The following is a 22,952-nucleotide window of genomic DNA, read 5'->3' on the forward strand; positions in this document are numbered from 1 at the left end:
CTCCCCATTTTAAGGCCCTTAACTTAATCACATCTGCAAAGTCCCTTTTGCCATGTAAGATAACATATTCAAGGAGTCCGGAGATTACAGTCTGGGCATCTTTGGGGGACCATTATTCTGCCTACCACACCATGAAATTATTTTGTGCCACAAAGAAGTTCACCTCATACCTGCACCATAATAAATAAATAAATACAATTTTCTTTATCTGCTTAAATATCTTTGAAATGAAAGGTTTGGCCTATTGTCAAAAATATTAAAATGTTCCATCTTTCAAATTGCAAAAACAATGACTAATTGACATTAGGAAAGATTGAAATTTACTATATGAATTTCAAGAAAAGCTTTAGAATATTTGATAAATGAGGTTTAAATGCTAGTATTATGATTTAGCACCAATAGTGAGCTTCTGCCATTGCATCGACTAAAGATTGAGAGTGAATTTAAAATCAGTTGTCAAAATGAAGTGAAACTTGAAAACTTATTTCCACACAAAAACCTGCACATAGATGTTTAAAGCAGCTTTATTCGTAATTGCCAAAACTTGGAAGCAACCAAGATGTCCTAAAGTAGGTGAATGGATAAACTATGGTATACCCAGACAATGGAATACTATTCAATGCTAAAAAGAAAAGAGCTATAAAGCCATGAGAAGACATGGAGGAACCTTAAATGCATACTACTAAGTGAAAGAAGCCAACCCCAAAATGTCCAATTGTATGTTCAATGTCATAGGTACAACTATATGACATTTTGGAAAAGGCAAAACTATGGAGACAGTAAAAAGATCAGTGGTTGCCAGCGGCTAGGGGTAGGAGGAGGGATGAATAGGCAGAGCACAGAGGAGTTTTAGGGAAGTGGAAATACTCTGTATTATACATAATCATTTTACATTTATCCAAACTCATAGAATGCACAACACCAAGAGTGAACTCTAACGTAAACTAGGGACTTTGGGGATTATGATGTGTCAATGTAGGTTAATCAATTGTAATAAATGTGTCACGCTGGTGTGCAATGTTTATAATGGGAGAAGCTATGCATGTTTGGGGATAGGGGTATTTGGGAAATTTCTATCTTCCTCTTAATTTTCCTGTAAACACAAAACTTCCCTAAAAAAATAAAGTCTTAAAAAAACAAAAAATGAAGTGAACCAGATTTTAAAATCATTTTATGAAAGTATAAAATGAAGGTTTGAAAAATACTGAACACTATCATACTGCTTTAACCAAAATAAGATGACATCAAATGAGTGTAAACAAGTTTTAAAGTAAAATCTACTTTAAAAGAATGTTTATTTTATCTTCATTTCATCCCTTAAAAATGTTCGTGTTTTTAAATGGACATTATTAATATAGCAGTAATTTATGTAACAAGTAAATATATTGGTGTAAGTAAATCTCCTTTATAAATAAACAAATATACATATACATATTTATAGTGCATGTCCTAACTTTTTACTCATAGGTATGAGCCTTGAAATTGAAAATTATTACACTAATAAGTTCATACTAAATACATTTGGTTGCTACACTACAAGTTAAAACTATCTAAAAGAAATTTTTATCAATCTGATATCATCACTTTTGCAAGAGATTTATAACAGGTAAATCAGATCTTGATTTGTCATCATTTCAATTGGCCACTCAAAAATTTCGTAAAAGAATGGTTACTAAGGAGCCCAGAATCTTTCATTTTGAAAACATTTGGCAAACATTTTAAAAATAACACTTTTTCTAATAGGTAACTGAATTTTAAACAGTGAACTTTAAAAGTCACAGGGACATTTGAGATATCATATACACTTCTTCAGAGTACAGGAGATTTTATTCACTAGTTATCTTAACTCCTCATTTCTTGCTGTGAGAACATCCAAATAAAATTTTCTAAATGCATCAGCAACAGCTAGAAAACTTCTGGTTCTCTTGGTTTCTCTACGGCTGCTGTGTAATGGATATTTTTTGTGATTAGAAAAACCAGTCACAAGCAAAGTTGAACATGTTGTTAGCAAATGGTTAATGAATTAGACAATGCTCATAATTTTATTTTTCTTTAGTAGAATGAATTTTTTCCCACTCAAGTAGTGCTATTTATCTGTTTTTGTTTGTCTCTTTGTGGCTAGTTAACACACACAGCATGTTCCCTTTAGAAATATAAGTTAAATTTATTCCACTTACCAAACTATTCCCTGAGCCCCAGAGCCGATAGGCTTTAGATTCTGGTAGCGCTTGAGAACTGTGAAGGTTGAGTCTCCCACTTCCACACTGTAGAATTGGTTGTCAACTTTGCTTTTGCTCATGTTGTAATGTTTGGCAATATATGACACATCCACTTGTTTATCGAATCCCTGTGAAAAAGGAGAACAAAAACATGAGACAAGCAAACAACCAGAATGACAATGAGATACAGAGAGGCCTGTTCTTTTAATGACTACTAATACTTATTCATCTATCATCATTATTTAAACCTGTATTTCAGGTAGAAAAAATATATATTAGTCCATGTAAGGTAATCTGAAGTAAACTTAGAAATAAATGCAAAGAAAAATTTGTTTTCAATATTAAAACTCTCTATAATAAAACAATCTTAAATTAGATCTGGATAATCTTTTCTGAAATGATTCATTAAAACTATTTATTTATGGAGCAAATATCTACTGAACATGTACTGGTCCCAGAGACTACGCTAGATCCTTCAGATGTGATCCCTGCTCACCCAATAGAATAGCTGTATGAAGAATGGTAAAAGATTGTATCAACATCCCTGCCTCAGAAAAATCTGAGATAAAAAATCATGCATAGGTTTAATTTTTTAATTAGGTAAATTTGAATTAAATAGTGTTGACTTCATTTGTTCTCAGTTAGTAACAAAACTGCTATTATCCTGCATTAAACATTGAACAATTTTAGTTCAAATTAACATTATTCTAAAATGCCACATGGTGCTTTTTTGTTCTTTGCAAGCTTAGATTTTAAATATCTCAATTGTTGCATCTTTTGTTTATCTTTAAGAGAAGTTCTTCCATCTATTAATTATATTTAGCAACTGAAGAGACTGTCCTTGAAATTTTGAACCATGATTTACGAATATATATAATATAAGTAGCTATTATCCATGATTATCGTTTACCCATAAATGATGTTATGTTGCGTTTTATGACATCAAATAGTTTGGGTTCCATAGCTAGAAGGGACTCGATAGAATTTCGTCTTGCCTGTTCCTTGTTGCCCACGCTGGTGGATGCCTAGCCAATAGTTATCTGATTTAGTTTAGTCATGCTGATTTAGTTCAGGTTTTGAGCACTCACATGTTCTGTGGGTTCCCTCCCAATCCCAGCAATTGGAAGTTCAGTAGTCTAAACCAGTGGTTCTCATTAGAGGTGGCAATAAGCTTTAGAGGGCATTTGGGAGATTTGTGGGCATGTTTTGGTGTGCCACAATGACAGGAGATGCGGCTTGTATTTAGTTTGCTTATCAAACAATGCTGGTTGGCCTGCGATGAGTGGGACATTCCTGTGTAATGAATAATTTCCTACACACCTCACAACTTTTGACGTATATCACAGCTTGAATTATTAAAAAAAAAAAAAAAAAAGCCTTTAATGTTCTGAGCCCAGAACCTAAACTAAAGGATCTTTGTATGGTTTTAACATACATTAACTTCTGAAAATCTACCTCTCATATAACTTGAAAGAAGATTTAAATCTCCTTAGGCTCTAAAGCTCTGGTTGGTCATACAAACATTTTTCTTAGAACATTTTGGCATTTCATTTCTAAATAAAAAATTGAAAAAGAAGTACAAACTACTTTGCCCCTGTATGCTCTTGGAAAGGAAGCCAGGCAGCAACAGTAATGTAAATGAGGAGAATTCAATGGGGACTGTATGGACATGGGTGGCAAAACCCACAAATCTAGTGCAAGGACCTGAAGACCCCAGGCAGAGTTGAGAGCAGAATACATATGAGAGGCACTGGCCTGCGGCTGGCAGAGACGGCAGCAGCAATCCAGTACCAATGCACGCAGACCTCAAAGAACAGAGTGGACACTAGACTAGCAATCTGGGTTGTTTGGACTGAAGACTGAAAATTCAGGTAATTTGCAAATACAATAACGAGAGGTCTGAAATCCAGGAGGCAGTCTGTGAAGCATAAAACAGGAAATTAAACAAGACTGCTAAGAATCAGGGCATTGTAAGCCCCAGACTCAAGGACAGACAAAGTCTCAGTATTCAGACAGCAGTTAGTCAAGTGCTGTAATGGAGTATATCATTTCATCCCAGCAATTGTTCACACTCCTGAGAAGCACCCTGTAATTTTTCCCGGTATATACCTAGAACAGAACTTTTCATATCATAGGGAAGCTATAAATGGACTTGGTGGTAGTTTGGTAAAATGGTTAAAACAATCATAGAGCTTATACCAGAAGCAAAATTTTAGCAAGAAGAGAATTTCCAGTCAAAAAGAGATAGAGAGTCAAATGAAATGCCTAATGCCCTGATGCCTTTTCTAAAATAAAAATTACTCAGTGATCTTTTATCTCCATTTCAGAGCATATAATTTCTCACAATAAGATTGAAAATCATCATTATAAAGTTTGTGATTTCAGACACACACACACAAAATTTCCTTTCAAGTACCTTCTTTATATCTAGTTTTGAATTAAACTTTAGGTGAAATCTAAAAGTTAGAAAATACATTCTTGAAAATACCTCAAATAATTGGGAAAAGGCTATTTTAATTATTAAACAATAAGACACAGAGATAACAGCAATGGAAATTTTCTTGGATTGATGTGGCAACCAAAAATTTGATGGCAAATATGTTGTGAAGAGCTTCCCCCAGATCTCATCTGTGCTCCGAGCTTACAAATCCAAAGAGAGTTTCAAAAAGCTCAGAATCGATTTAGTATAGTATATTTTATCCCCAATTTCCATGCAGCTTCCTTGTCATGAATATAAAGTTTAAATATAAACTTTTCTCTATAAAATGTGCCTATGAAAATATGCCATTAAGCACACTATGGAAAAATATTATCAATGCTAAAAAGATTTTTTTCCAGTTATGTTTCAGTATATCCTTAGTTCAGGTCACAAAACTGATGATTTGAACACAAGAAGAGAAGAATCAAAAATTCATATTGGGAAGGCATGTGAAGACTGGCCAATAGTTTAAGGCACAGATTCTGAAGTTTTAACATGGATCAGAACTACCTGAGGAGCTTATGAAACACAGATTGCTGCGCCCCACTGAAAAGTTTCTGATTCAATGGGACGAGGGTAAGCCCAAGAGTTTGTATTTCTAACAAGCTCCACACTTCGAGAACCCCTATTTTAGAGAATGGCAGATGTGAGAGACATCACCATTCAAAGAAGGCTAGTTGGAGTGGCAAAAACTAAAAACAACGCAGGTCAAACCAAGTAAACAAAGAAGGTGGATATTAAAAATAATGTCACCATGACACTCCTTGGTATCAGCACCTCTTTAGCAGGCCCAGATGTCATTTTCCCAGGGATGTGCTTTCCTATCTCACAGGTACAATATAGTGCCCAACCAGTGTTCTGTCATTAGCTCACAAAAATAAACATTCCATCATCTATTTATATTAAATTTATATTAAAACACTTGAATATATGAAACTCACAGGTGTTCATAAATGCTCATAAAAATGGAAAGTCTCTTTCCAGAGAAGAAATTAATATGTTAATTATAAATAAGGAATAGTATATTAAAAATTATAAATCACTACAGTGGTAATTTTTGGAAATCAATGTGTTCAAAATAACTATAGGTTTAGAATATTCTATTATCGATTCAAATTATTTTTAAAAATAACTCATTCCTCCATTGAATATTAATCTTATATTTAAATGACTCAACAATTATTTCTATGTGGATATAATAAAATTTTCTTTGCAAAAATTCAGAGCAAACTCATTTCCTCACCGTCCACCATCTGCCAAAAAATTTTAAAGCTAAATTAAAAGAAGACTTTGTTGCCACTAGCAGTTTGGTAGGCATAGAGGAAATCTGAATATAATCCCTTCTGTGGAAAGACTGCATTTTATGCAGACTTGTGCAGTGAGTCCCCACCATCAGTTCAGTTGCTAGCCTATAGCTATGGAGTTTTGCAAAGAAAAATGCCCCACGTGACTGATCTTATCCTGCAGGTGTCCAAAGCCTCAATTGCGTTTTTCTCAAATTTCATAACCTATACTCCACAAGCACTCCCTCCCCATTTTCATTTGTGCATGACTGTCCTATGTTACCACTTGTTAGTTCCTGAGCAGGAAACACTGAGGTTTAAGAATTTTTAGAGGTTAAGCTTTCTTACTTTCTTTTGAATGATATAGCTGAAAATAGCATCAAGCCTGGATTAGTTCTGCACTTAACAGCTGTGAAACCTTTAGCAAGTCATTTTATTCTTTCTTTCATTTATTATTTATATTCTGTGTGGTTCTAAAAAGGATTTGTGCAGCTCACTATAGAAGATATAGGAGCAATAAAACCATTAAATCCGGTTTTAAGAACAAACGTCAAATAAAACAGGCTGGGAGATGACAGTTTTACCAGAAGACTTAAGTTATGAATAGCTACAGCCCTGAGCACAAAAACTTAGTGCCATGCTTCCAGAAAGCCAGAGAAAGAAAATAATGAGACAATAACAAAACCAAGTGAGTGGCAAGTTTTGAGTCATTAATCTCATAAAATATATCATACCAGTTCATAGGAAAGGTAAAATTTCTCTAGCACTTAACTTCCAGAAGAATATATTCAATAGTTCTTTATAAAATAACCCTGGAATCAAACAACAGGCAGTAGATACAATATTTTTTAATCAAAGACATAGAAATAGGGCCGGCCCCGTGGCTTAGCGGTTGAGTGCGCGTGCTCCGCTGCTGGCGGCCCGGGTTCAGATCCCGGGCGCGCACCAACGCACCGCTTCTCCGGCCATGGTGTCCCACATACAGCAACTAGAAGGATGTGCAGCTATGACATACAACTATCTACTGGGGCTTTGGGGGGAAAAATAATAAATAAATAAAATCTTTAAAAAAAAAAGACATAGAAATATATTTCATATGACTTATATGAAACCAACTCTCAATAAGACAAGGGGAGAAAGAAAGGTGAACGAGTATTAATTGCTTACCTCCTAAAGGTGAACTTTGTATTCTGTTAAATAGTGTATTTAACAGTAAAAACAGATGAGGAGAGTGGCATACAGAGCTATTAACTGGCTCAGAGTCTTAAAACTATTAATTAGTGGTACCAATTAACATGAATTGAAGTTTGTCCAACTCCAAAACATGTGCTCTTTTTTTTACTAAACTATTACTAGTTCACGTAAAATAATTTAGGACAGTGATGTGGTTTTCTTACGAAAGGTGAGCTATAGGAATAGAGCTTAGGAAATCAAGAGAAATGAATGAATAACATGTCCTTATCTTTCATTTATCAATTGTCTCAGCAGGGAGTTTGAACTTAACCGAACCTCAAGCAATTCAGGGTTGAAATAGACAACCTTGTGCTTGTGATGGAAAGCTGGATTTTCAGAGCTGCCTAGAAATTTAAGGGGCTGATTCTCTTCATTTGTTAAATATTAATTGAGCACCTACTGTACGCCAGGCACTATTGAAGGTGCTATGGATATAACATTGATCTATCTCAACAGGATAGCCAAGATGAATTAGCTACAAAATGCATCCCCAGAAGATGAACTGGTCAATCTGCTGGATATTTTTTTAGTATTGGCCTTTGGAAACTGAAAAGTATCTGCCAAAAGCGGTGATTCTGCTTTTGGCACAAATGATATTGAGCTATTCATTCTCATAGCTATGACCAGCATACTGAGTTGCTTCATAATGCCACTCTAAGACTGTTATACAAAGTCAGCAGAAACAATGTCTGCGATTCTGTTTGTTGTGGTAGAAAGGCTTATGTTCCATTCATTTTAAGTCTGAGTCAAATTATTTACATATGAGTTTTAAAGAGGGAGATTTAAGACAACAATACTTAATAACATTTAGGATTATATTTTCTGTCAAGAGCATATTTTCCCCACTCTGTTTCTTGAAGTGTTACTGTCTAAGGAGAATTACAGCCTGAAATCTATATCACTTTTATATTGGTTGGCCCAGAGATGGTTACTTTGTGGAATCAATGGCTTATAATAGATCAATAATGCAGTAAAAACTTTTAAGACTTAAATTATGCTTAATCATTATTTTCAATTATGTGAAAAAGCACATAACAGTAAACAGTAGTAGAGCAGGCATGGCTTCTGCCTGCCTGTTCTTTATATTTGAAGCAAGAAAACTAGTACTGCTTGAATACCTACTATGCACTACATTGATATTAAGACCAGACACTGTCCTAGGTGTCTAATAAGTCATTTCATGTAAGACTTAGCATTCTCATTTCGCTGTTGAGAAATTTTAGACTGAGAACTTCAGCGAAGGGTAAAACTCCAGCTTTTATGTAAGAATCTCACCTGTGAGGCCTTGAGCAAGCTTTTTATAATCTTAGCCTTATTTATGGAATGAGGGCAATAATCTACTTCTTTTGATTAGCGTGAAAGTTAAATGAGATAATCTATGTAAAGCTCTTAGCATGGTATAAGCTTATAGGAAACTCTCAAAGTTTATTATTATTATTATTACTATAATTATTATCATTATTACTGAGAAATTAGATACCATTTAAAGACACATGGCTAATTAGTAGTTTTATAATGTTTTTAACCAAAAGTTAGCCTGAGCCATAGCGCCATCCCAAAGCACCATGATACTGCTATAAAATCAACACATAACCAAACGGGTTCAGAATGTTCAGGTAATAAAATACTTATTCTGTGTTTTGACACTTGTGGTAGAGACAGTGATCTGTGAATATCCATGTGCTCCACCACATTTCTCAGCCTCCCTTGCAGTTCTGTTGGGGCAATGTGACTATTTATGGCCAATGGACTACAAGCAGAAGTGACAGGTGTCACCTAAATGCAGAGGTATTTACGGGATGTGCCTTCACAATCCCCCTCTTTCCACACTCCAGTGTCTTAGCTGGCACATCACAAGAGGGCAAGAGCCTAAATCCTGGGTCACAAGGTGGCAGAAGCCAAAAGTGCTGAGTCATGAGATAGAGGAGAGCCCTTGCTAACCTGTACTAGACTTTCTATAACAGGAAATAATCTTTTGTTCTGATAAATCCCTGAGATTTGAGGTCTACCTATTACTTCAGTACGTTTTGCATTCAACAAATATTTATTTTGGTCTTACAATGTGCTAAGCAATGTTCTAGGTACAGAGAATATAAAGCTCCTCCCCTCATGGAGTTTAATATTAAATTGTCCCTTAGAAGATCAAACTTGGAATGCTGGCTTCAGTGTCACAACGATCTTACCTACTACTAAGCATGCTGAATTCTACACTTTTGATCTACATATTCTCAATTTGTCTACAATAAAGAAAAAAGTATAAAATAGGCAATAATATGTGATGTTATATAATCAAGAGAGGATAAAATTTTGAGGTTAATAGATGATAGTTAATTTTTAAAAAAACACTTTCTCAGGGTGGGAGTAAGAGGTTATGTTTCATCATAAGGAGAGTGAAAAGTCATTTAGGAATCAAAATGTTTAAAGTGAGTTATCTGGATTTCACTGACATCTTTAAAATATGTCTTTGTATTTTCAGAAGGGAAAATTAGAGTTTATCAAATGCTACATTTAAGAACATGGAACACTAAAGCCTTGTTTTGATTTACACAGTGAAGAGTATTATTCTTAAATCTTATATGATTATATTATTATCATTCTCTCATTGCACAATTATAAAAAGATCTAATTAGTACCTAAGTTTAGTAGTTCCATGTTCTCCAAAGTCTTGGTTTTCATGTCTTTGAATATGCACTTTTGTAGCTTCCTTGAACCTTTTTGGAGTGAGTTAGAGATATACAGAGCATATAATCAAATAAATATACACGTTTAGAGAAGATGAACAAAAGAAGAGTTGAATGACACATTCCAGATTGGAACTGATTTTTGAACTCAGAACCAAAGCAGGTATTATTCTTCTTAACCTACTGAAAAATTCAGCCTTTGCTTATCGTGCACCTCAAGCTCAGATAATACTGCTGCAAAAAAGCAAAATTATCACTTAATATATTTTTGAAAGCCTCAAATCAGAAGGATAATAGAATTAAACGGTGCATTTAAGGAATTAGTTGATTACTTAAGAACACTAGCTAGATCAAAATGAAATCCACAAGTCAATGCTTTTCTTATAGAGTGTGATTAACCATACACTAAACAACACAGATAATTCTGGGATATTTTACAGCACAACTATTTGGAAAAATATAAGCAATAACTTCATTTAATTTAATCAATACCTCAACCGTAATTAAACTCATAATATTAAGCCACATTTACATTCAACTTAAGACCATTCAACAAGAAGTCAAGTTTGACCTTTTTGTGTTTCAAGCAAACCAAACACATACCCACAGTCAACCAATATGGAAAAGATCCTCATTGCAGAGCCAAATTTTAAGACCTTTACATTTTTTGTGAGTTAATCTTTAGTAGCATAACTTAATCTATTCATTTACTGAAATAATTACTTAATAAATCTTTGGAAAAAACCTGCCCAATGTATAAGACATAAAATTTACTCTTGAAATTTGCTATAGCCACCTTCACATATGGGCATATGGAAAAAAACTATTGTCAAGCAACATGAAACATTCAATCATAAAAATGTATAGGTTGGTTATTATCCTGATAGTATAGATATCTCAGTGATTTATTTCGTGGTTCAAGATGTGCCATGTTTTTACAATAATGTTTGCTATGTCTTTAATGATTTACCCACAGACAGTCCATGCACTAAAGCATATATATTGGGATTTTAGAAAATGAATGCAAAATTAAATGCCATGTGTCAAAGAAAATGTAGAAGAAAGTCAGAGTTGGGCTTCCTTAAATAATACACAGGAGAGGAAACCCCTTAAAAGGAGAAGCTAAAGTAAAAATTTCTCTTTCCCTGTAACATGAAAAACTAAACTACTAAAGGAAAAGTTTATCAGTTCATATCTCAAAACCATAGCCATTCATTTACAAAAACACCAAGACCTTCAAATATATCCATGATCAATCTACTGATTTCCTTAAACCATATTTATATGAAGTCAGTGTCTAAATTTAGTGTTTTGGGGTGGCAGACAATCTCTCCAAAAATCTAAAATATACAAACAATGCCATTTATTTCACAGACTACCAAAAATGATGTTGAATTTCCCTGTTAGATTATATATGTTTTCCTTTGCCCTACCCCATCAAAACATCTTCTCCTTTGATGCTCTAGTCCCCAATGTTGGTATAAAAGTCTTCTTTCCACCTAAGGTGGCCATCTGATAAAGTGTAAAAATTTTAATTGAATATTTTCAAAGTCTTTAAAATAGAAATATCATACACTCATCAAATAAAACAAGTTGAAGAAATCAAGTTACTTAAAATTCGAAATGCCTTAAAAGCAAAGAACTGTTTTTAATATAATCCTGGAACCAGGTTTAATGATATTTTTTAAACTCCCTAGATACTAGTAATCTGAACATATTACTTAAAACTAAACCATTCAATGGGTATTCCGGAATACCTATTTTTATGAATTCTCTGGTTTACTAGTTTCCAGGTTTATAAAAGGCTCTAAAAAGCTAATGCAGCCCATAAAATGTTTGCAAGTATCCTGGAATTTCCAAATATTGAAAGAGGAAAACATTGTAAGAAAAAATAATAATAAATCTGAAGTTATCAGTAATTTTGCTAAAGAGTAAGTTTTCATTTATTTAGACCAGCCATCACCTGTGGCTAGGAAAATTATTACGTATACACACAAAGTGCTTTTATTATCCAGAGATTAGAGTGACAAGATAAAATTTAATTAACCAGTCATCTAGTAATATTTTATGTCAATTAAGAAAAAAATTGCTTTAACTAAAAAAAAAAAGTCATATCTAACAAGGTGCTATATCAAAAAACAGTAAGAATTCCAAAAATATTGAAGAGCAGTTTTGACAATAAGAACTCCACAATGAGACTGCTCTTTTTACCATGTCCCCAGTAATATTTTAGACCTTATATATCACAATCATCTTTTGAAATTTATATAAAAGTCTTCTTTTTTTCCTGCTGGTGACCAATATCTTAGGCTTCTTTGCATGCTACTCTCTTCAGTCAAAACTCTGCTCCTCAATAGAAGATTTCAAGAAGTTCATAATGGGACTAGGGAAAGACCTTCTAGTATAATGGTTGAGATTTCCAACTCTGGAATAAAACATAATTGGATTCTGTCTCCTGATAATTAATGGTGTTGTGAAGATGAAATAAGGTAAGATCTTAGTGAAGTCTTCCCATATAGAAGCATTCGATAAGTATTTGGGGTTTTGGGTTTTTTCTGACTTACTATTGTTTAGCCCATGGTTCTTGCCGAGGTCTTGAACTCAAAGAGGAATAGGTGTTCCTTACGCTTACAGGCCTAGCCACTCTCTGCTGTGCTTTAGACGAGGCAGTGTGGTCTTTGAGGGAAGTACCCATATCCCTATCCTGTATCCCTAATTTCAACAAGTTACAGGTACATATTATAGGTCCTCAGTAAAGATGTGTTGAGTAAATGAATGGTAGAATCAATCAATAATCAATCAGTCAACGTGTAGATATTTTCTTGCATAGAAAACGTAAGGAGGCATGAAGAGTTTCTGTGACATAGCCAAAAAGAAGCCCACTGAGCTCAGTCCCTTTATTTCTAGTGCTACTTAAACTTAAAACTGTTGACTCATTAATTTGAGCCCTCTGTATCTCAGGCTTTATGAAAATCAAGAAATCATTTAAATGATTCATACAATTCAAACATTTAAAAGGAACAATAAGTCAACAACTTTTAGATAAATGTTAGGTTAACACTGATTTGTTATTAGCAAAATAACCAAATAGCAATTAAGTCTATTAATACACACTTATAAGATGTTAAGATGTTGAGAAGTTGACTTGATTTTGAAAGGCAAGCAAACAAATTTCTACTCGGAAACTGGTGTTTTTCTGAGTTCTTATTTACCTTCTTTTATTCAAAAAGCATTTATTGAACATTTACTGAATTAAGATAGATTTCTGGGCTTGGCAGTCAAGGATGCCCTGGTTCTGCCCCCAAGGCAATCACCATGAGTGGGGAAAACACAAACCTGTACAACTAATGGTACTGCACATCAGGATGTGATAAATGCTGTGGACACCAGTAGGTGTACACGTGGTTTGCAACACACATTACCTCTCTGTGTATATATTCCCTGGGTAAAACCCTGACTCATCTGTTCAGCATGGCAGAGTTTCAAAAATAGCACTTTTCACAGAATTTTTTAATTCATACAGTGAAATTTAACAGCTCTGTACTTCTTTGTTCAATTGAGAAAGGAAGGCTAAGAAGGCTTACCTATTTCGCAGGAGGATCAAGAGTTCTTGCTTCAACTCCCTGTAGGTCTATATTTTGTAAAGGATTCATATCAGTGCAAACTAAAGATTATTCTTTTGTGTGTGTGTGTGAGGAAGATTAGCTCTGAGCTAACATCTGGTGCCAATCCTCCTCTTTTTCCCGAGGAAGACTGGCCCTGGGCTAACATCTGTGCCCATCTTCCTCTACTTTATATGGGATGCCACCACAGCATGGCTTGACCAGCAGTGTGCTGGTCCACGCCCAGGATCCAAACTTGCGAACCCCAGGCAGCCAAAGCAGAGCTCGCGAACTTAACCACTATGCCGCCAGGCCAGCCCCTAAGGATTATTCTTTTATTGTCTAACATTACAAAGACAAATTTCTCCCCGGAATATAAGAAGTAACCTCTTGCCTGCAAAAGCTGCTTAATGGAGTTTTTTTTTAAAAAAAAAACAAATTAATAGGAATAGCTAAAAGTTTCAATGAATGTCATGACCTTCAAAAATTCAATTAAGAAATAAGGTTAATAGGGGTTGGCCCCGTGGCCTAGTGGTTAAGTTTGGTGTGGCCTGGGTTTGGTTCCTAGGCACAGACCTACACCACTCATGGGTGGCCATGCTGTGGCGGCGACCCACATACCAAATAGAGGAAGATTGGCACAGATGTTAGCTCAGGGCGAATCTTTCTCACCAAAAAAATAAATAAATAAATAAGGTTAATACTATTACAGATAATGCACATATTTTCTGTTGATAAATTACTATCTGGGCAATCTTATTTTCCACATTTTCTGTGATTTCTTATTGGTAACGGTGAAAAAATTAGAAATATGACATAATGAAAAAAGCGACAAATCAAGATAAGAGACCTGCATTCTGGATACAATTGATCACTAATTGTTCACAAGTTACTAAGGGTCTTTGTGCATTGTCTGTGTGGCGAGAAGTTGGGAGCAGCCTAACCCTGCTGGTGATCGGGTTAAACACCACAGCGTATCAAAGATGCGTGAGATGGCTCATGAAATGAGAAGCTTCCAAAGAACATAGATTGAAAGTAAACCCCAGTAGATCATCCTGCCTCTAAAAATAAGTACACTATTTTCTTTAACTTGCTATTGCAGTAAATGAGGCACAGAGCTACAGGAAAGAAAAAAATAAATGTTATTATCAAATAAAAATTCTACACGGAAAGTAAATAAAATACTCTGAGTCACAACTAGAAACATTCTGCTTTCTATGATATTTTTAGATTTTTGTTTAAGTTATAGAATATGTATGTATATTTTCTAGGTACCAAAAGCTCATAGTAAGCAAAAAAATTCAGAGTCATTAAGAAAGTTCATATTTTACTTCTTCTCTTTATTTCTTTGCTTTAAAAAAACTCTGACTGGAAATAGACATTCTGCATCTGTACCCAAATGTTGGAAGCTGATTTAAAAAATAACATCAACCTACACAATGACTTTGGATTAAAAAAAAAATAGCTGAAGTTTTAAGATTTTTTTTATTGATAATTTTTGAAGTTCAGATTTAATCTTGAAATACGTAAAACGTGAACTTAGTTTTATGTTTGTGCTTTTCCCCCTCCCCAAGGCTCCAGTACATAGTTGTATATGTACATGGAGGCTAAGTTGTAGGTCCTTCTAGTTCTTCTATGCAAGGCACCACCACAACATGGCTACTGACAGACGCGTGGTGTGGTCCAGGAAGCAAACACAGGCCACTGAAGGGGAGCGTACCAAACTTTAACCACTAGGCTATCAGGGTTGGCTCTCGTGGTTTGTTTTTTAAGTGTTAATGACTGTAGTAAATGGCTAGGATCATGGAGGAAATAGCTCACAGTTACACAGCTTGCAATTAGTAGGGCCTAGATATTCTACCCAGAAATTCAGGCCTGCTCATTTTCCACCAGAGCACTATCACAGTTGCAATTGATTACATAAACCAAACATACATCATTCATTCATTCATTCATTAAGCAAATATTTGGTGACAGTCTACCCTATGCCAGATACTATTGTTAGTCCTCAGTACAGCAGTGTGCAAAAGAAACAAAATTCCAACAGTGTGCTGGTAAATGTTCAACAACTGGCTGGCTAGGAAGAGTGAGGAGGAAGAGGACTTATATGTAGCAATTGCTTATTTACATAATGTACATACTTCTTTCATGACGGAGTTCAATCTACCAACCTGACACCTGTCACCTTACATATGTGCATCCCTTTTGTCCATCTCCCCCAACCTCCTTCCCTCTGGTAACCACTAATCTATTCTCTTTATCCATGAGTTTGTTTATCTTTGACATATGAGTGAAATCACACAGTATTTGTCTTTCTCTGTCTGGCTTCTTTTGCTTCACATCATACCCTCGAGGTCTGTCCATGTTGTAGCAAATGGGATGATTTTGTGTTTTTTATGGCTGAGTAGTATTCCATTGTATACATATACCACGTCTTCTTTATCCATTCATCTGTAGAAGGGCACTTGGGTTGCTTCCACATCTTGGCTATTGTGAATAATGCTGCAATGAACATAGGGGTGCATAAGTGTCTTTGAATTGTTTATTTTAAGTTCTTTGGATAAATACACAGTAATGGAATAATAGCTGGATCATATAGTATTTCTATTTTAAATTTTTTGAGAAATCGCTATACTGTTTGCCATAGTGGCTGCACCAGTTTGCATTCCCACCAGGAGTGCATGAGGGTTCCCTTTTCTCCATATCCTCTCCAAAATTTGTTATTTTTTGTCTTGGTAATTATAGCCATTCTGACAGGCGTTTAAGGTGATATCCCATTGTAGTTTTGATTTGCATTTCTCTAATAATTAGTGATGTTGAACATCTTTTCATGTTCCTGTTGGCCATCTGTATATCTTCTTTGGAAAAATGTCTGTTCATATCCTCTGCCCATTTTTTGATCAGGTTGTTTGTTTTTTTGTTGTTGAGTTGTTTAAGTTCTTTATATATTTTGGAAATTAACCCCTTGTTGGATATATGATTTGCAAATGTTTTCTCCCAGTTGATAGGTTGTCTTTTCGTTTTGTTCATGGTTTCCTTTGCCTTGCAGAAGCTTGTCATTTTGATGTAGTCCCATTTATTAATTTTTTCTTTTGTTTCCCTTGCCTGAGTAGACATAGTATTGGAAAAGATGCTGCTAAGATCAGTGTCAAAGAGTGTACTTCCTATATTTTCCTCTAGGAGTTTTCTGATTTCAGTCTTACATTCAAGTCTTTAATCCATTTTGAGTTAATTTTTGTGTATGGTGTAAGATAATGGCCTACTTTCATTCTTTTGCAAGTGGCTGTCCAGTTTTCCCAACACCATTTATTGAAGAGACTTTCCTTTCTCCATTGCATGTTCTTGGCTCCTTTGTCAAAGATTAACTGTCTGTGTATGTGTGGTTTTATTTCTGGATTCTCAATTCTGTTCCATTGATCTATGTGTCTGTTTTTGTGCCAATATCATGCTGTTTTGATTAATATAGCTTTGTGGTATATTTTGAAATCAGGGATTGTGATGCCTCCAGCTTTGTTCTTTTTTCTCAGGATTGCTTTGGCTATTCGAGGTCATTTGTTGTTCCATATAAATTTTAGGATTCTTTGTTCTATTTCTGTGAAGAATGTCATTGGGATTCATTGAATCTATAGATTGCTTTAGGTAATATGGACATTTTAATTATATTTATTCTTCCAATCCATGAGCATGGAATACATTTCCATTTCTTTGTATATTCCTTCAATTTCTTTCAATAATGTCTTATAGTTTTCAATGTATAGGTCTTTCACCTCTTTGGTTAAACTTATTATGAGATAGTTTATTCTTTTTGTTGCGATTGTAAATGGGATTGTATTCTTGACTTCTCTCTCTGCTAGTTCATTGTTAGTGTATAGAAATGCAACTGATTTTTGTAAGTTGATTTTGTACCCTGCAGTGGTTGATTATATCTAATAGTTTTCTGATGGATTCTTTAGAGTTTTCTATATAGAGAATCATATCACCTGCAAACAGCAAGAGTTTCATTTCTTCCTTTCCAATTTGGATTCCTTTTATTTCTTTTTCTTGCCTAATTGCTCTGGCCAAAACCTCCAGTACTATGTTAAACAGGAGTGGTGAGAGTGGGCACCCTTGTCTTGCTGCTGTTCTCAGAGGGATGGCTCTCAGTTTTTCACCACTGAGTATGATGTTGGCTGTGGGTTTGTCATATATGGTCTTTATTATATCGAGGCACTTTCCTTCTATACCCATTTCCTTCAGAGTTTTTATCATAAATGGATGTTGGATCTTGTCAAATGCTTTCTCTGCATCTATTGAGATGATCATATGGTTTTTATTCCTCATTTTGTTAATATGGTGTATCACACTGATTTATTTGCAGATGTTGAACCATCCCTGCATCCCTGGTATAAATCCCACTTGATCATGGTGTATGATCCTTTTACTGTATTGCTGCATTTGGTTTGCTGATATTTTGTTGAGGATTTTTGCATCTATGTTCATCAGTGATATTGGCCTGTAATTTTCCTTCTTTGTGTTGTCCTTGCCCAGTTTTGGTATCAGGGTAATGTTGGCCTCATAGAATGAGTTAGGAAGAGTTCCATCTTCTTCAATTTTTTGGAATAGTTTGAGAAGAATAGGTATTAAATCTTCTTTGAATGTTTGGTAGAATACACCAGAGAATCCATCTGGTCCTGGACTTTTGGTTTTTGAGAGGTTTTGGATTACTGTTTCAATCTCTTTACTAGTGATTGGTCTATTCAGATTCTCTATTTCTTCTTGATTCAGTTTTGGGAGGTTGTATGAGTCTAAGAATTTATCCATTCCTTCTAGGTTATCCAATTTGTGGGCATATGATTTTTCATAGTATTCTCTTATAATCCATTGTATTTCTGTGGTATCCATTGTAATTTCCCCTCTTTCATTTATGATTTTATTTATTTGAGCTTTCTCTCTTCTTTCTTAGAGAGTCTAGATACTGATTTGTCAATTTTGTTTATCTTTTCAAAGAACCAGCTCTTAGTTTCATTGATCCTTTCTACTGTTTTTTCAGTCTCAATTTATTTCTGCTCTGATTTTTATTATTTCCCTCCTTCTGCTGCCTTGCGCTTTGTTTGTTATTCTTTTTCTAGTTCTGATGGGTGCAGTTTATGATTACTTATTTGAGATTTTTCTTGTTTATTGAGGTTGGCCTGTATTGCTATGAATTTCTCTCTTATAACTGCTTTTGCTGCATCCCATAGATTTTGGTATATTGTGTTTTCATGTTCATTTGCCTCCACGTATTTTTTAATTTCTCCTTTAATTTATTCATTGATCCAATGGTTGTTCAGTAGCATTTTGTTTAGTTTCCACATATTTGTGACTTTCCTGGCTTTTTCCTTGTAGCTGATTTCTAGTTTCATAGCATTGTGGTCAGAAAAGATGCTTGATCTGATTTCAGTTTTCTTAAATTTATTGAGGCTGCCTTGATTCCCAACATACAGTCTACCTTTGAGAATGTACATGTGTACTTCAGAAGAATGTGTATTCTGCTGTTCTTGGATGGAATGCCCTATATATATCTATTAAGTCTATCTGATTACATGTTTCATTTAAATCCACTATTTCCTTGTTGACTTTCTGTCTAAATGATCTATCCATTGATGTAAGTGGGGTGTTGAGGTCCCCTACTATTATTGTGTCGCTGATAATCTCTCTCTTTATGTCTGTTACTAGTTGCTTTATATACTTTGGTGCTCCTGTGTTAGGTGCATATATATTCCTAACTGTTATGTCCTCTTGGCGGAAAGTCCCTTTTATCATTATATACTGCCCCTCTTTGTCTCTCATTGTCTTTTTTATCTTGAAGTCTGCTCTGTCTGATATAAGTATGGCAACACTTGCTTTCTTTCGTTTGCCATTTGCTTGGAACATCATCTTCCATCCCTTCACTCGGAGCCTATGTTTGTCTTTAGAGCTGAGATGTGTTACCTGGAGGCAGCATATTTTTGGGTCTTGTTTTTTAATCCATCCAGCTACTCTGTGTCCTTTGATTGGAGAATTCAATCCATTTACATTTAGAGTGATTTTTGATATATACAGGCTTAATACTGCCATTTTATCTCCTGTTTTCCAGTTGTTCTGTATTTCCACTGTTTCTCTTCCTTTGTATTTTTTTTAATTTTTTGTTTATTGCAGTAACATTGGTTTATAACATTGTATAAATTTCAGGTGTACATCATTATACTTCTATTTCTGCATAGATTACATCATGTTCACCACCCAAATACTAATTACAACCCATCACCACACACACGTGCCGAATTATCTCTTTCGCCCTCCTCCCTCCCCTTTCCCCTCTGGTAACCACCAATCCAATCTCTGTCTCTATGTGTTTGTTTATTGTTATTGTTATCTACTACTTAATGAAGGAAATCATACAGTATTTGACCTTCTCCCTCTGACTTATTTCACTCCGCATAACACCCTCAATGTCCATCCATGTTGTCACAAATGGCTGGATTTCATTGTTTCTTATGGCTAAGTAGTATTCCATTGTGTATATATACCACAACTTCTTTATCCATTCTTCCCTTGATGGGCACTTAGGTTGCTTCCAAGTCTTGGCTATTGTGAATAATGCTGCAGTGAACACAGGGGTGCATGTATCTTTATGCAGTGGTGATTTCAAGTTCTTTGGATGAATACCCAACAGTGGAATAGCTGGATCATATGGTAGTTCTATCCTTGATGTTTTGAGGAATCTCCATACTGTTTTCCATAGTGGCTGCACCAGTTTGCACTCCCACCAGCAATGTATGAGAGTCCCTTCTCTCCACATCCTCTCCAACACATGTTGTTTCCTGTCTTGTTAATTATAGCCATTCTGACGGGCATCAGGTGATATCTCATTGTAGTTTTGATTTGTATTTCCTTGATAGTTAATGATTTTGAACATCTTTTCATGTGTCTGTTGGCCATCTGTATATCTTCTTTGGAGAAATGTCTGTTCAGGTCTTTTGCCCATTTTTTAATTGGGTTGTTAGTTTTTTTGTTGTTGAGATGCATGAGTTCTTTATATATTTTGGAGATTAAGCCCTTATCAGATGTATGGTTTGCAAATATCTTCTCCCAATTGTTAGGTTGTCTTTTCGTTTTGTTGATGGTTTCCTTTGCTGTGCAGAAGAATTTTACTTTGATGTAGTTCCATTTGTTTATTTTTTCTATTGTTTCTCTTGCCCGGTCAGACATGGTGCTTGAAAATATGTTGCTAAGACCGATGTCGAAGAGCGTACTGCCTATGTTTTCTTCTAGAAGTTTCATAGTTTCAAGTCTTACATTCAAGTCTTTAATCCATTTTGAGTTAATTTTTGTGTATGGTGTAAGGTAAGAGTCTACTTTCATTTTTTTGCATATGGCTATCCAGTTTTCCCAACACCATTTGTTGAAGAGACTTTCTTTTCTCCATTGTATGTTCTTGACTCCTTTGTCAAAGATTAGCTGTCCATAGATACGTGGGTTTATTTCTGGGCTTTCGATTCTATTCCATTGATCTGTGTGTCTGTTTTTGTGCCAGTACCATGCTATTTTGGTTACTATAGCTTTGTAGTATATTTTGAAATCAGGGAGTGTGATAACTCCAGCTTTGTTCTTTTTTCTCAGGATTCCTTTACTTATTCGGGGTCTTTTGTTGTTCCATATAAATTTTAGGATTCTTTGTTCTATTTCTGTGAAAAATGTTGTTGGAACGTTGATAGGGATTGCATTGAATCTATAGATGGCTTTAGGAAGTATGGACATCTTAACTATGTTAATTCTTCCAATCCAAGAGCACGGAATATCTTTCCATTTCTTTGTGTCTTCTTCAACTTCTTTCAGCAAGGTTTTATAGTTTTCGGTGTACAGATCTTTCACCTCTTTGGTTAAGTTTATTCCTAGGTATTTTATTCTTTTTGTTGCAATTGTAAATGGGATGGTATTCTTAATTTCTCTTTCTGCTACTTCGTTGTTAGTGTATAGAAATGCAACTGATTTTTGTATGTTGATTTTGTATCCTGCAACTTTACTGTATTCGTTTATTGCTTCTAAAAGTTTTCTGGTGGATTCTTTAGTGTTTTCTAGATATAAAATCATGTCATCTGCAAATAGTGACAGTTTCACTTCTTCTTTTCCAATTTGGATCCTTTTTATTTCTTTCTCTTGCCTGATTGCTCTGGCTAGGACTTCCAGTACTATGTTAAATAGGAGTGGTGAGAGTGGGCATCCTTGTCTGGTTTCTCTTCTTAGAGGGATAGCTTTCAGTTTTTCACCATTGAGGATGATATTAGCTGTGGTTTCTCATATATGATCTTTATTATGTTGAGGTACTTTCCTTCTATACCCATTTTATTCAGAGTTTTTATCATAAATGGATGCTGTATCTTGTCAAATGCTTTCTCTGCATCTATTGAGATTATCATGTGATTTTTGTTCTTCATTTTATTAATGTGGTGTATCACGTTGATTGATTTGGGAATGTTAAACCATCCCTGCATACCTGGAATAAATCCCACTTGATCATGGTGTATAATCTTTTTAATGTATTGTTGTATGCGATTTGCTAGTATTTTGTTGAGGATTTTTGCATCGATGTTCATCAGTGATATTGGCCTGTAGTTTTCTTTTTTTTTGTGGTGTCCTTGTCTGGTTTTGGTATCAGGGAAATGTCGGCTTCATAGAATGACTTAGGGAGCTTCCCCTCGTCCTCAATTTTTTGGAAGAGTTTGAGAAGGATACATATTAAGTCTTCTTTGAATGTTTGGTAGAATTCACCAGGGAAGCCGTCTGGTCCTGGACTTTTATTTTTGGGCAGGTTTTTGATTACTGTTTCAATCTCCTTACTGGTGATTGGTCTATTCAAATTCTCTACTTCTTCTTGATCCAGTTTTGGAAGGTTGTATGATTCTAAGAATTTATCCATTTCTTCCAGATTGTCGAATTGGTTGGCATATGGCTTTTCATAGTAGTCTCTTATAATCTTTTGTATTTCTGAGGTGTCTGTTGTAATTTCTCCTCTTTCATTTCTGATTTTACTTATTTGTGCCTTCTCTCTTTTTTTTCTTGGTGAGACTAGCTAAAGGCTTGTCAATTTTGTTTATCTTTTCAAAGGACCAGCTCTTGGTTTTATTAATTTTTTCTATTGTTTTTTTGGTCTCTATTGCATTTATTTCTGCTCTGATTTTTATTATTTCCCTTCTTCTACTGATTTTGGGCTTTGTTTGTTCTTCTTTTTCCAGTTCCTTTAGGTGCATTGTTAGATTGTTTATCTGAGATTTTTCTTATTTGTTGAGATAGGCCTGTATTGCTATAAACTTCCCTCTTAGAACCGCTTTTGCTGTATCCCATAAATTCTGGCATGTCGTATTTTCATTTTCATTTGTCTCCAGGTATTTTTTGATTTCTTCTTTGATTTCTTCATTAACCCAGTCGTTGTTCAGTAGCATTTTGTTTAATCTCCA

At 34.9% G+C, this 22,952-nt stretch overlaps 1 protein-coding gene across 2 annotated transcripts in view; it reads right to left on the bottom strand.

Moving 5' to 3' along the window:
- Positions 1–22,952, bottom strand: part of MAPK10 (mitogen-activated protein kinase 10) — a 310,127-nt gene that overhangs the window by 129,820 nt on the left and 157,355 nt on the right. For both annotated transcript variants that reach the window (XM_058547445.1, XM_058547444.1), the window contains exon 4: positions 2,178–2,347. In XM_058547445.1, the coding sequence (XP_058403428.1) occupies positions 2,178–2,347 (170 nt within the window). The remainder of the gene's footprint in view (positions 1–2,177; positions 2,348–22,952) is intronic.

This window comes from Diceros bicornis, chromosome 8 (assembly GCF_020826845.1).
Source record: "Diceros bicornis minor isolate mBicDic1 chromosome 8, mDicBic1.mat.cur, whole genome shotgun sequence".
NCBI classification, from domain to species: Eukaryota; Metazoa; Chordata; class Mammalia; order Perissodactyla; family Rhinocerotidae; genus Diceros; species Diceros bicornis.